General features: G+C 42.9%; 1 protein-coding gene across 3 annotated transcripts in view; it reads left to right on the forward strand.

The window, feature by feature from the left end:
- LOC134944470 (ras-related protein Rab-5B-like) overlaps positions 1–12,710 on the forward strand; it is a 32,440-nt gene that overhangs the window by 18,190 nt on the left and 1,540 nt on the right. For all 3 annotated transcript variants that reach the window (XM_063933046.1, XM_063933047.1, XM_063933048.1), the window contains exons 3-5: positions 2,047–2,198; positions 8,324–8,446; positions 10,826–10,919. In XM_063933046.1, the coding sequence (XP_063789116.1) occupies positions 2,047–2,198; positions 8,324–8,446; positions 10,826–10,919 (369 nt within the window). The remainder of the gene's footprint in view (positions 1–2,046; positions 2,199–8,323; positions 8,447–10,825; positions 10,920–12,710) is intronic.

Genomic DNA, 12,710 nt, shown 5'->3' on the forward strand with positions numbered 1-12,710 from the left:
TTGTAATGTTATTCACTTATTATACATCATATGACTCGCTGTTTTTCTCTGTACTCCTTAGGGGATACTGGTGAAATGGTTTACTGTAGGGTATAGATGGGGTCCTTGTCCAGTCTTTTCTTTTTCCTCCTATATACGTTTGCTCTCCCCTCAGGTTTCATTAAGTCATTGAGACTCACAATAACTTAAAAACAAAGCAAAAAATGAAAATTTAGTTTTGGGTGGAGTTCACAAAGTTTCAATTGCAATGTGCAGAGCCACTGGGTCCTCCAGAAGAATCCACCAGTTTGTCATCAGCGCCTCTCTAGTGTGAAGAACCCATTCAGGCTATTGGTGGTGGGGTTTTAGTCAGTGTCGGTCTGACCCGCAAGGGTACAGGAGAAATCCCCGGTGGGGCCCACCCCCTCTGCTAATGTCCGGTTCCAGACCATGCCCCGGAATTATACATGGTTACTCCATTAGAAGGGTCAGTTACGGGGTAGAGCAGGAATGTGGATGAGTATGGCTGCTTGGTTCTCTTCTATAGAAACTACACCAAGATTCGCCCTCCTGCCAATCAAAATTAGCGGTTATTCTAACAGATCTAATGTATTCTTTGGTGAAAATAGTTGTAAAAATGTATCTAACACTTAAGTCATCCCAGTGGTAATAACTAGATATTCCAACCTTTGGCCTATCCTCTGTAGTGGATATCCACACCCTTTAAGCATGGGACACTACCACTGCGGTTTCCCGGTAGGCCCTTCATGCCCCAGTCCTACATTGGGTTCAGCAGTGGCGAATCAGGGGCCCACCGTTGGAGCAAAGTTGGACCAGGGCCGTAAAGTGTGGTGTGTGGTTGCACAGGGTAGGACCGCCCAGGAGTGATACCGGCTGTACCTGCATGCCGCCCCCTCTTCCGGCTCATGGCTTCTGCACTGTGTGGGGACAGATGCCATGTTTTCTCTCCTAGAGCCGTGGGAGCTGTGCTGCTGCTTGGAGCGTCTGCAGCTAGTAAGCCGATGCAATGGGACCCACCCGCCTCCCCCTGGGTTGATTAGTTATGACAGCTTGAGCGCCGTTCAGGGGACTGGTGAAGCACAGTGGGCAGTGGCGCAATGTTACATGGCTGACTCGGACAGATAAAATTTTCAGGAGGACGACAGGCAAATGAAACTGTAAATTTAAAATATAGGGGGTGGTGGTGGGAGAGAGAGCAATGGAACTGGGATGGGGTGGGGGCACAGAATGGGTAAGGGGGGGGGGGAGTTTAAGCAAAGAGAGACAGAAGGGAGAAACAGACATAACTGGGGTGTTGTTAATATTAATGAATATGCCCCTATGTGAAGATAGACCTGATTTGCATAGGGAGACCTAGTACACAGCCACATAAAATCCTGACCTAGGAAAGTCCCAATGCCAATAGACACCACACTGAGGCTCCGAAATCACATCACTGGACTGCAGCGGCTGTGTGCCCAAAGCTGCGTTCTCTTACAGCAATCCCCGCACATCAGCTCCATCTGTGTAGAGAATAATAAGCAGGCAGCAGGAGAGGGAACCTCAGCATTGAGATATGGGATGGCCAGTTCATGGTTTAAATGACTTCAAGCTGAAACTAACTGACTTTTACTATTTGTTAGACCCCCACCAAGCCTGACACCCCAATGTGTTTTTGGTTTCCCACAAATTGAATTCTGTATTGTCTATATGTTATCCTTTAAGATGCGCTGTAGTATATAATGTCCGTGAAAGCACGTTATAGGATCTGTGTCATTGTATATTTCTATTCAGGAAACCCGTCATGGGAACACTTAGATTATAAACTATGGTGTATGCCTGTGGCCCTTTCGCTGCTGTGCTACTACACGGCAACACTGCGGCAGATCATGCTTCGATGTGTGGTTACACAGCAGTTGGAGTGCAATGGGTTGCATACCCCCGGTGTACGTAATGAATATATATTTTTTTTATATATACATTTTTATAAAATTATACGCTTTCAAAATATAAATACCTTTAAAATTAATAAACGCAGCGGATTATCTCTGTTTCCTATCTCTCCAGCTGCCTTTTTAGCTCAGTCTGTGTGCCTTGATGATACAACGGTGAAGTTTGAAATCTGGGACACTGCGGGACAGGAAAGATATCACAGCCTCGCCCCCATGTACTACAGAGGGGCGCAGGCGGCCATTGTGGTGTTTGACATCACCAAACCGGTGAGAATGTGCCACTTCCTGAAGCTTTCATCTAATCCAATTTTCTTATAGGGGGGTATTCAATTAGCGGCCAAATCCGACAGGATTTGACAATGTCAATCCAACTATTTTAAAAGTCAGATTGACATTGTCGGAAATGGGGCTACAACCTGTTGGATTTGTCCGCAAATCCGACAAAACACGTGGATCCGTGGCTAAACCGCTGATCCGACAAGTCGGTATTGCCGACCTGCCAGGAAAACAGCAGCCCAATTGAATAGGTCGGAATGCTTTCCGACATAAAAAATTCGGAAACTGCTGTCTTTCTGACAAGACGGCAGTTCCGATTTGAATTGAATAACCCCCATAGTGTCTGTCAATGTAGTGTAAGTACTCTTATCATGTCTGAATGGATGTTTTATTGGGTTTGTAGCCTGTCTTTATACAGTATATTGGCCAGAACAGAGTAGAAGCATTGGGGCAGAGAGCGACACCGCAGGCAGGAAAGAGGAACTACATGGGTTGTGACCGGTGCGGGGTGCTAGATAGATGCCGGGTGGTTGGTGGTATGGGCATGTAGGTATATGTAGCTTGTTGTGAGGGAACCAGGTGTACCGTAGTTGGGCGATGGTGTACGGGGTGGGAGGAATTTTATTGTATGGGCTTTTAATTTGTTTATTTTGCTAAGCCTGTGTCTATAGTCACGATATTTACTTTGCTAATTAAGGCAGTGTTAGTTGTGACAAGGGTTTTAAATGTAGCTCAAGTCTTCGTTGCTTACTTAAAATCATAGTTGGGGTAAGTGGCTGGGGGGCTAAAACACTAAATGTGTAACATAGGGGCAGATGTATTAACCTGGAGAAGGCATAAGGAAGTGATAAACCAGTGATATGTGCAAGGAGATAAACCCACCAGCCAATCGGCTCCAATATGTAAATTAACAGTTAGGAGCTGATTGGCTGATGCGTGTATCACCTTGCATTTATCACTGGTTTATCACTTCCTTATGCCTTCTCCAGGTTAATACATCTGCCCCATAATGTCATCCATCTGGTGTTATTAATACTCCCTGGGTCACCCACGCAAGGCACTAGCAACTGTCATAGAGGAGAAGCATCAATTGCCTCTGTACCTGTGATGCTTCTGGCAGATGCTCCATCTCTGTGTTACACTGGGAAAGGGGCGGTTGGCTTTGACCCCACAGCCGAGCTCCACACTTCCAGTAATAGAAAGAGAAAATGCCACCCCCACCTCCTGGCTTTTAAGTTACATATCTGGGTTAAGGGTCGTGGACCCCTAGGGCTAAAGCCAAGCCTTGCTTGGTAGGTAATGTAATGTGGCTCCCGGAATGTCCACAGTAATACTTGAACCACAATTTTGATCCCAGCCAATGTGTCAGAACACGTTTGTGTCTCCGTAACAGTCTGGATGTGTCACACAAATTAGTTTTATCTGATTAATAGCTTCAGAGAATCAAGTACACAATAGGCATAATATACAAATCAGAATTTAATAGTCAAAAATTCTTATCAAGATTTGTCCTTGATTTTTAAGTTTATGTACCGTATATACTAGAGTATATACGGTATATTGTTCTTATTAATGCTGTTTTATAACGGCATTTTAATATTGATGTGCAGCAAAAAATTATGTGTCTCTGCAAGTTACAGTTTTCAATTGGGAAAGACTGAAATAGACTAAGGGGGTGATTCAGACCTGATCGCAAGCAGGCTATTTTTTGCAGTGCTGCGATCAAGTAGTCGCCGCCTACAGGGGGAGGGGGTAATCGCTGTGCCGAGGTACAAACGCTTGTGCAGAGAGCTGCACAAACTAAAATTTGTGCAGTCTTTGCACAGCTTAGGACTTACTCAGCCGCTGCGATGTTCCTGGACGGAGCAGACGTCAGGAACCCTCCCTGGAAACGGCCGGGCACGCCTGCGTTTTCCTGGACACTCCCTGAAAACGGTGAGTTGACCCCCCCAGACGGCCTCTTCCTGTCAATCTTCTTGCGTTCGCCAGTGCGAACGCTTTCTTCGTTCAATCCGTCGCTGCCCAGCGACGGCTGTCACCGGTGGCTAACGCGTCTGCGCATTGCGGACCACACGCATGCGCTGTTTAGACACGATCACACCACTGCTAAAAAAGATAGCGTGCGATCGGGTCTGAATGACCCCCAAAGTTACTAAAACAAGGGCACTCTGATTTTTCAAACATTCTAGAACCTCCTTGATTTTATCTGGGCATTTGTTATTCACTCAATGGCTGACTAAGGGGTGAATTTACTAAAGCTTCTAAAAGAGAAAATTGGTGGTGTTGCCCATAGCAACCAATCAAATGCTATCATTTTCTAAAAGGCAATAGAGAAATGATAGACAGCATCTGATTGGTTGCTATGTTTTAGAAACTTTTTAGCAAATTTACCCCGAAGATAGTTGAATGGATAAGATCTTGGTTGCAGAGTAGAAAACTGAGAGTTGTAGTAAATGGAGTGCATTCACAGGAGGGAAATGTTACCAGTGGAGTATTCCAGGGATCTGTACTTGGACCAGTTCTCTATTATCCTTGTTGGTGACATTGCAAATGGTATTGAAGGAAAAGTATGCCTTTTTGCAGATTACATAAAGGTCCAAGGGAGGGATAAAACATAAGATTGATGGTCTAGACTGGAGAAAATGGTCAAGAGTGTGGCAATTATAGTTTAATGCCAAAAAATGTAGAATCATGCACTTGGGTCTCAAAAATCCAAAGGCTAAATATAGAATTAATGACACTATACTGGAAACTACTGAGGAGGAAAGGGATCTAGGAGTCACTATTTCAGGTGACTTAAAGGCAGGTAAGCAATGTAATAAAGCAATGAGGAAGGCTAAGACAAAGGTTGAATAGTTCCGCACAGGTTATCGCCTCAGACTAGAACCTCTAATGGTTGAAAGTCAGTTACCGACTATATCAATCAATTCACCTACTGTGACAGTCAAGTGTCGGTGGTGCTCCCAGAGTCCGTAAAAATACATGAACAAACCAAAGAGAAAAGAGAGACTGTGTCGGGGCACTCTTATGTTAATAGACAATAAAACTTAACTTTTAATTATTTTAGTAAAATTTTGTGACTGGAGAACATTATTTTACCTTGATATTTATACAATATTGTACATTACTATCATAATTCATAACATAGAAAAAAGAATTATAATCAAAAATTGACCAGATGCCTTGGTGAAAATTATTCAAGCTTAATAGTATATTTTTTCTGGGTAGACCTGTATCTCAATAAACATATGTAATCAAAACAGGTTAATTAATCCCCAGGGGGTAATATCTTAAATGGTCCTTTCCATTGCACATTAGTTTGCCTTTGTGTCGCAGAAGCGGAAGGAAATGTTGCCTTTAAGGGTTGTCCAACACCTACAGCTCTATATTCAGGCAGCGGTGTCGCCACAAGGCATTTAATACAGCAGATTATTGCTTTTGAAAGGTTTATGGACATTGGTACATAGCCCTGATTTGTTCAGAACATATTGAAGGGAGAGGAGTCACAAAGTTATATACCTCTATTGAGGTGATCCGTATAGTCACATCCCCCACAGAAAATTAGAGGGTTATCCTGTGTCAAAGATATGGAACAAAAAGACTCTACCCAATATGTAGAAAAGCAATAGTCGGTAGATTTTTTACTTCTGCTGTTCAGCTCAATTGTTTACTGCACATAGTATTCATTGCTGGTCTCCCAGCCAATTACTAACCAGGCCTACCATGGATTGTCTTCCAAGATCAGATGAGATTGGGCATATCCCGTGGAGTATGGCAGTAATCTGCTGAATGAGAGAGTATAGCTACCTTATAGTGAAAGCGTGCTTCTGCTGTCCAAATTAATCCACTGCCTTTTGTTGTTGCTTTGCAGCATTTAAAATATTGAGAAATTGGATATCAACCTATGATATATCACAGCACTTGTGAATTTTTTCATTTTTCCTGTTTTTGAATATTAGGTTGCAGCTCAGATACAAACATAGCTATACCCTTTGTAAGATTAGTCCCTATTTAACAGGGATTACTACCTGATAACTGTACAGTGGGTTTAATTGATAAGTACTATATCAGGGAGAGTCACATTTGGACAGTTCTCCTTTTTGTATATGCAGATTAACTGCTTTTTAAGAATTTTGTCTCTAAAACACAAGGACTCTTATGTCTCATTTTCTTTCAGTTCATTTTCTTACTCTCATTCTTAGCACTTTACTCCTACGCTCGACTCATTTCTATACGTGCTCTCATCCATTAATTTGGACAGCAGAAGCATGCTTTCACTATAAGGTAGCTATACTCTCTCATTCAGCAGATTACTGCCATACTCCACGGGATATGCCCAATCTCATCTGATCTTGGAAGACAATCCATGGTAGGCCTGGTTAGTAATTGGCTGGGAGACCAGCAATGAATACTATGTGCAGTAAACAATTGAGCTGAACAGCAGAAGTAAAAAATCTACCGACTATTGCTTTTCTACATATTGGGTAGAGTCTTTTTGTTCCATATCTTTGACACAGGATAACCCTTGAATTTTCTGTGGGGGATGTGACTATACGGATCACCTCAATAGAGGTATATAACTTTGTGACTCCTCTCCCTTCAATATGTTCTGAACAAATCAGGGCTATGTACCAATGTCCATAAACCTTTCAAAAGCAATAATCTGCTGTATTAAATGCCTTGTGGCGACACCGCTGCCTGAATATAGAGCTGTAGGTGTTGGACAACCCTTAAAGGCAACATTTCCTTCCGCTTCTGCGAAACAAAGGCAAACTAATGTGCAATGGAAAGGACCATTTAAGATATTACCCCCTGGGGATTAATTAACCTGTTTTGATTACATATGTTTATTGAGATACAGGTCTACCCAGAAAAAATATACTATTAAGCTTGAATAATTTTCACCAAGGCATCTGGTCATATTTTGATTATAATTCTTTTTTCTATGTTATGAATTATGATACTAATGTACAATTTTGTATAAATATCAAGGTAAAATAATGTTCTCCAGTCACAAAATTTTACAAAAATAATTTAAAGTTAAGTTTTATTGTCTATTAACATAAGGGTGCCCCGACACAGAGTCGCTCTCTTTTCTTTGGTTTGTTCAATGAGGAAGGCTAGTCAGATGCTTGGCTGCATAGGGAGAGGAATCAGCAGCAGAAAGAAAGAAGTAATAATAATGCCACTGTATAGGTCATTGGTACGGCCTCATCTAGAATACTGTGTTCTATTCTGGAGGCCATATCTTCAAAAGGATATTAATACATTAGAGGCTGTACAAAGAAAGACTAAGACATCTCACTATGTATAGTTTGGAGCAGAGAAGGGAAAGGGGGGACATGATAGAAACTTTCACATATATCAAGGGTTTTACCAAAGTCCAGGAGGGAAACATTCTCCAAATGAAGAGAAGCAATAGGACACGAGGACATGCACTGAGACTGGAGGGGGGGAGGTTCAGGGGAAATTTGAGGAAGAATGACTTCACAGAAAAGGTAGTAGACAAGTGGAATAGCCTCCCATCAGAGGTGGTAGTGGCTAAGACAGTAGAGCAATGTAAACATGCATGGGATAGACATAAGGATATCCTTACACAGACCTAAGTAATAAATAGGGCTGAGGTGACCTAAAGGATAATAAAAGGAGCAAACTAGATGGGATCCAGTCATGTGACCGGCGCTCGGGAACCGGGCAGTCACCATGCCGACTCCGGGATCCTGCCCGTTTACCAGCCCAACAGTCTGCATGCCGACTGTCGAGGACTAGTCCACGACACCCATAGAGCGGGAACAGAACCCCCACCACCGGCCAGACTTCTGCTGCTGGGATCTCGGGTTGGTATGCTGACCACTGGGATCCCCAGTGCCGGTCTCCCAGCCCCAACCCGACTAGATGGGCCAAGTGGTTCTTATCTGCCGTCACATTCTATGTCTTCATGTTACGTAAAATGCAGAAAACAATATTTTATCTTTCTATTGCTAATCTAAATGACGGAACGTGAACATTCAGCACTTTCTCTGCAAAACTGATGGTATTTAAAATATCATGGCTTCTTATAGTTGTGCTAAATACATTTGACATGAGTACTGATCTCCGTGTTGAACCACACACAGGAAACGTTTGATCGGGCGAAGGCGTGGGTGAAGGAGTTACAGCGGCAAGCCAGTCCCAACATCGTCATCGCTTTGGCTGGCAATAAGTCCGATTTAGCAGAGAAGAGGATGGTGGAATTTGAGGTGAGCTTTACCAACTCCTATTGGGTGGTTTGTGCGCAATAGCCAACGGGGCTCGGTGCAGACTGGAGCAGGTATCTGTGGTCATTTCTCTGGTCGATGCCTGCATTAAGTGTGTTTCCAACTCCAAATATCTGTGCATTTACTGCACTTTATTATATTCCATTGGTCACATAAAATGCTGCACTATTGGGCACCTCCAGTTATCCCAACACTGTATTTGTATGTATAAATTTAATTGACAGATTTTTTTTTTTTAAACAATAAAACTTTTAGTGATCCACTGATTGCTGTTGACTTATTCACTGTATGATATATACATTGTATTTATGTGACTTAAAGGCAGGTAAGCAATGTAACAAAGCAATGAGGAAGGCTAGTCAGATGCTTGGCTGCATAGGGAGAGGAATCAGAAAGAAAGAAGTAATAATACCACTGTATAGGTCATTGGTACGGCCTCATCTAGAATACTGTATTCAGTTCTGGAGACCATATCTTCAAAAGCATATTAATACATTAGAGACTGTACAAAGAAGGGCAACTAAAATGGTGCATGGCCTACATCACAAAACATACCCAGAAAGACTAAAAAATCTCAATATGTATAATTTGGAGCAGAGAAGGGAAAGGGGGGACATGATAGAAACTTTCACATATATCAAGGGTTTTAACAAAGTTCATGAGGAAAACATTCTCCAAATGAAGAGAAGCAATAGGACACGAGGACATGCACTGAGACTGGAGGGGGGGAGGTTCAGGGGACATTTGAGGAAAACTTACTTAACAGAAAAGGTAGTAGACAAGTGGAATAGATTCCCATCAGAGGTGGTAGTGGCTAAGACAGTAGAGCAATGTATACATGCATGGGATAGACATAAGGATATCCTTACAAAGAAATAAGGTCTAATAAGGTTTGAGATAAAAAAAATTAAAAAAATATGGTAAAAAAAAAGGGGCAGACTAGATGGGCCAAGTGGTTCTTCTCTGCCGACAAATTCTGTGTTTCTGTATTTGGACTACAATTCCTGGCTTTCCAGGGATCCCAGCGAGTCTGGATCACAGAGCAAATTTCCGCTGCTTTTCAGTAAAGTTGTCAAACACATACAAACTCTGCGTTCTCTTATTTATTACCAGTTACTTATATAAGCGCACATATTCTGCAGCGCTTTACATTCACATCAGTCCCTGCCCCAGTGGCGCTTACAATCTATATTCCCTACCACATGTGCACACAGACACATTCACACTAGGGTTAATTTTGTTGGGAGCCAATTAACCTACCAGTATATTTTTTTGGATTGTGATAGGAAACTGGAGAACCCGGAGGAAACCCACGCAAGTACGGGGAGAATATACAAACTCCACACAGCTAGGGACATGGTGGGAATCGAACCCATGACCTCAGTGCTGTGAGGCAGTAATGCTGACCATTACACCATCCATGCTTATCTTGTATAGTTAGTGTGAGGAGCACTGTTAGGAAGTACAGTATGGCTGTAAATCCTAGGGCAGATGCCTGCAATGATGGGAATTTTTGTTTTAAATGTAAATTCTGGGAAAACTTGGGATATAAGAAAGCAGCGGCTTGCATTTCAAAATTTTAAAGCAGCACTAATATTCATTACAAACCCAGCATGTTCTGCATTTGATAATAGTGCCTCTTTAAATTTCAAGGCCAAACCTTTTCAGTAGAGGCGGCTTACAAAAGTGTCAACTCCATAAATATACTTCTTTATCTGGGAAATCCTAAATCTTAATAATATCATACCTGTACACTATTATCTAGCATGAAAGAAATAAGTACAGTTTGGGAACACAAGGGTCAAGACATGACATTAAAACAGCACACCAGTCAATCTATTTTGCTGTAAAAACTGTATGTACACCTTATGGGCCCTACACACTGGGCGATAATACTGAAAGATATGAACGATCGGGTTCATTAATGAATGAGATACCGTTCATATCTTTCAGTGTGGAGGCACCAGCGATGAACGATGCGCGGCCCCGCGCTTCTTCATCGCTGGTGCCCCGTCGCTTGTGCATGCAGGCCAATATGGACGATCTCGTCCATATGTGCCAGCACTGCTATGGAGCCGGGTGATGGGGGGAGTGAAGAAACTTCACTGCCCCCCCCCCCCGCCGGGTCGCCCGTATCCGCCATCGGCAGCTCGGCGGCGGATCGCGCAGTGTGTAGGGCCCATTAGCATAATCTGATCAGAATTGCAAGTAGCAGGTTCATACACTGCACTGGCGTAGTTTTTGGTTCCGCAGAATCATTCAGGAAACATAGTGATGATGTACGCCTCTACTGGATGAGCGCAAAGCCATATTTCTGCTGCACGTACTGTATACTCAGTCCATGTTACTGTTTCTCCCCAGGAAGCTCAGTCATACGCAGAGGACACAGGACTCTTATTCATGGAGACGTCGGCCAAAACGGCAATGAATGTGAATGAGCTGTTCCTAGCGATCGGTACGTTCCGCGTGTCTCTTTACCAGGCAAAGCTTCACTGTGTATTTGTTATAGACGTGGGATAGATCACAGCAAGAGAGGAGGTTACAATAGAGCAGAGTGTGGTAGATGTGAATGTAGCACCGGATAACTATCTTACTTCTGTACGTAACGTGTATGAATGAGTTCTGCTTCATGTAGAAGGACCGTACACTCCAGGGGCTGGTGAGTCTGATGGCAAGCAGTACAGTACAACTCATTCCTGGCAGCTGGCGCACAATACAGACCCCAGCACGTGTGCTTGTGATGGAATAGAAAGCAGCGCATACACACACAGCATATCCGATAGTAACATCTCATCTGTATATGTTATTCTAATTTTCCTTCCCGGCTTTGTTTTTCCTTGTGGTCTTCCAAGAATTATGAAGGAAAGCTAGTCGGTCCCTAATTTAGCTGGGCACAGCCTTTGTATATCTAAAGGGGCCGACACGCTGGGCGATACCTTGAAAGGTATGAACGATATAGTTCAGAAATGAAAAATAAATCGGTCGTATCTTTCAGTGTGGCTGCATCAACGTTGAACGATGCGCATGCCTGCAATCGTTCATCGTTAATACATGCTAGTCAATTTGGACGATATAGATGTATGTACTCTCATATCGTCCAAATTGACCATCGATATCGTCCAGTGTGAAGTTAAAATCGACCATCGATAATATCGATGGAAGAAAGCATCGCCCAGCGTGTAGGCCTGTGCGGTACTTCTGCCAAGGGCACCAAGAGGGTGGTGGGGTGGGTACAGAGTTCCCAAGCTTCTCTAGAGGCCCGGGTTTACTGGAGAGACTTTGCAGCAGTGTCTAGTACAGGGCTAGGCAACATGCGTCTCTCCAGCTGCTGTGCCTTTCCACAGTTCTGCTGTTATGGCATGAAAGAGACTGGTAGAGCATGCTGGAATGTGTAGTACCACAGCAACCAGAGTGCCTACCCCTACTCCTAGTCTAGGATATTTGACATCACTCGCCATTCGCCAATATTTGTACAGATGGGGCTTCTTGGAACAACCCCATTGAAGTTTAAATAAAAACACTGCTCTGTGTAATTATAGTTTCGCCATCTACTACATGTGTTTTAACTTTTCTGGTCACAGCTATTTCTCTAGAATAAACACAGAGTGCCAAGTCTACTAATGTTTGCCACATAGGCATATGTAATGTACTGTACATTTTCTGCCCGCTGGCATGCTTTGCACCATGATTTTTTTTTTTTGCTGGGGAGACTCGTTATTCATGTATACGTACTTCAAATTGGGCTAAAGAACACATGAGGTTTGATTTACAAAAGGTGCCAACCTGTGGCGCAAATGCTATTTTCTGCTTTTAAGGAGCCACAGTAACAGACTGTAGCTTTATATGAGTTCGCCCCCTTCCCGCTAACCCCTTTCTTCTCTCTGGCAGCCATTATAAAGGGGGGAATGATAAAGATTTGTGGGTGCTGTAGTACCGCAAATGGGGGACCCTCAGGAAAGTCACCATACAATCCCCAGTTCTACACTGGGGGGCAGCACTCACCAAACTTTTTGTAATAAGTTTACAAAAAAAAAACTTATGATGGGAGTTTGGAAAGATTACATTTTACATGTGATAGATATAGCTATCAATGCATCTGTTAATTATTTTTTTATAGCATTTGATAATTTTATTTCCAATTATTAGGATTTATTACTATAGTAGTAGCTTAAGTATAACCCGATTAAAATGAACAGTTCACATTATTTATATCATCTGTCAAGGCAGCCTTCGGGAGGGGACTGTG

Source organism: Pseudophryne corroboree, chromosome 7, assembly GCF_028390025.1.
Source record: "Pseudophryne corroboree isolate aPseCor3 chromosome 7, aPseCor3.hap2, whole genome shotgun sequence".
NCBI classification, from domain to species: domain Eukaryota; kingdom Metazoa; phylum Chordata; class Amphibia; order Anura; family Myobatrachidae; genus Pseudophryne; species Pseudophryne corroboree.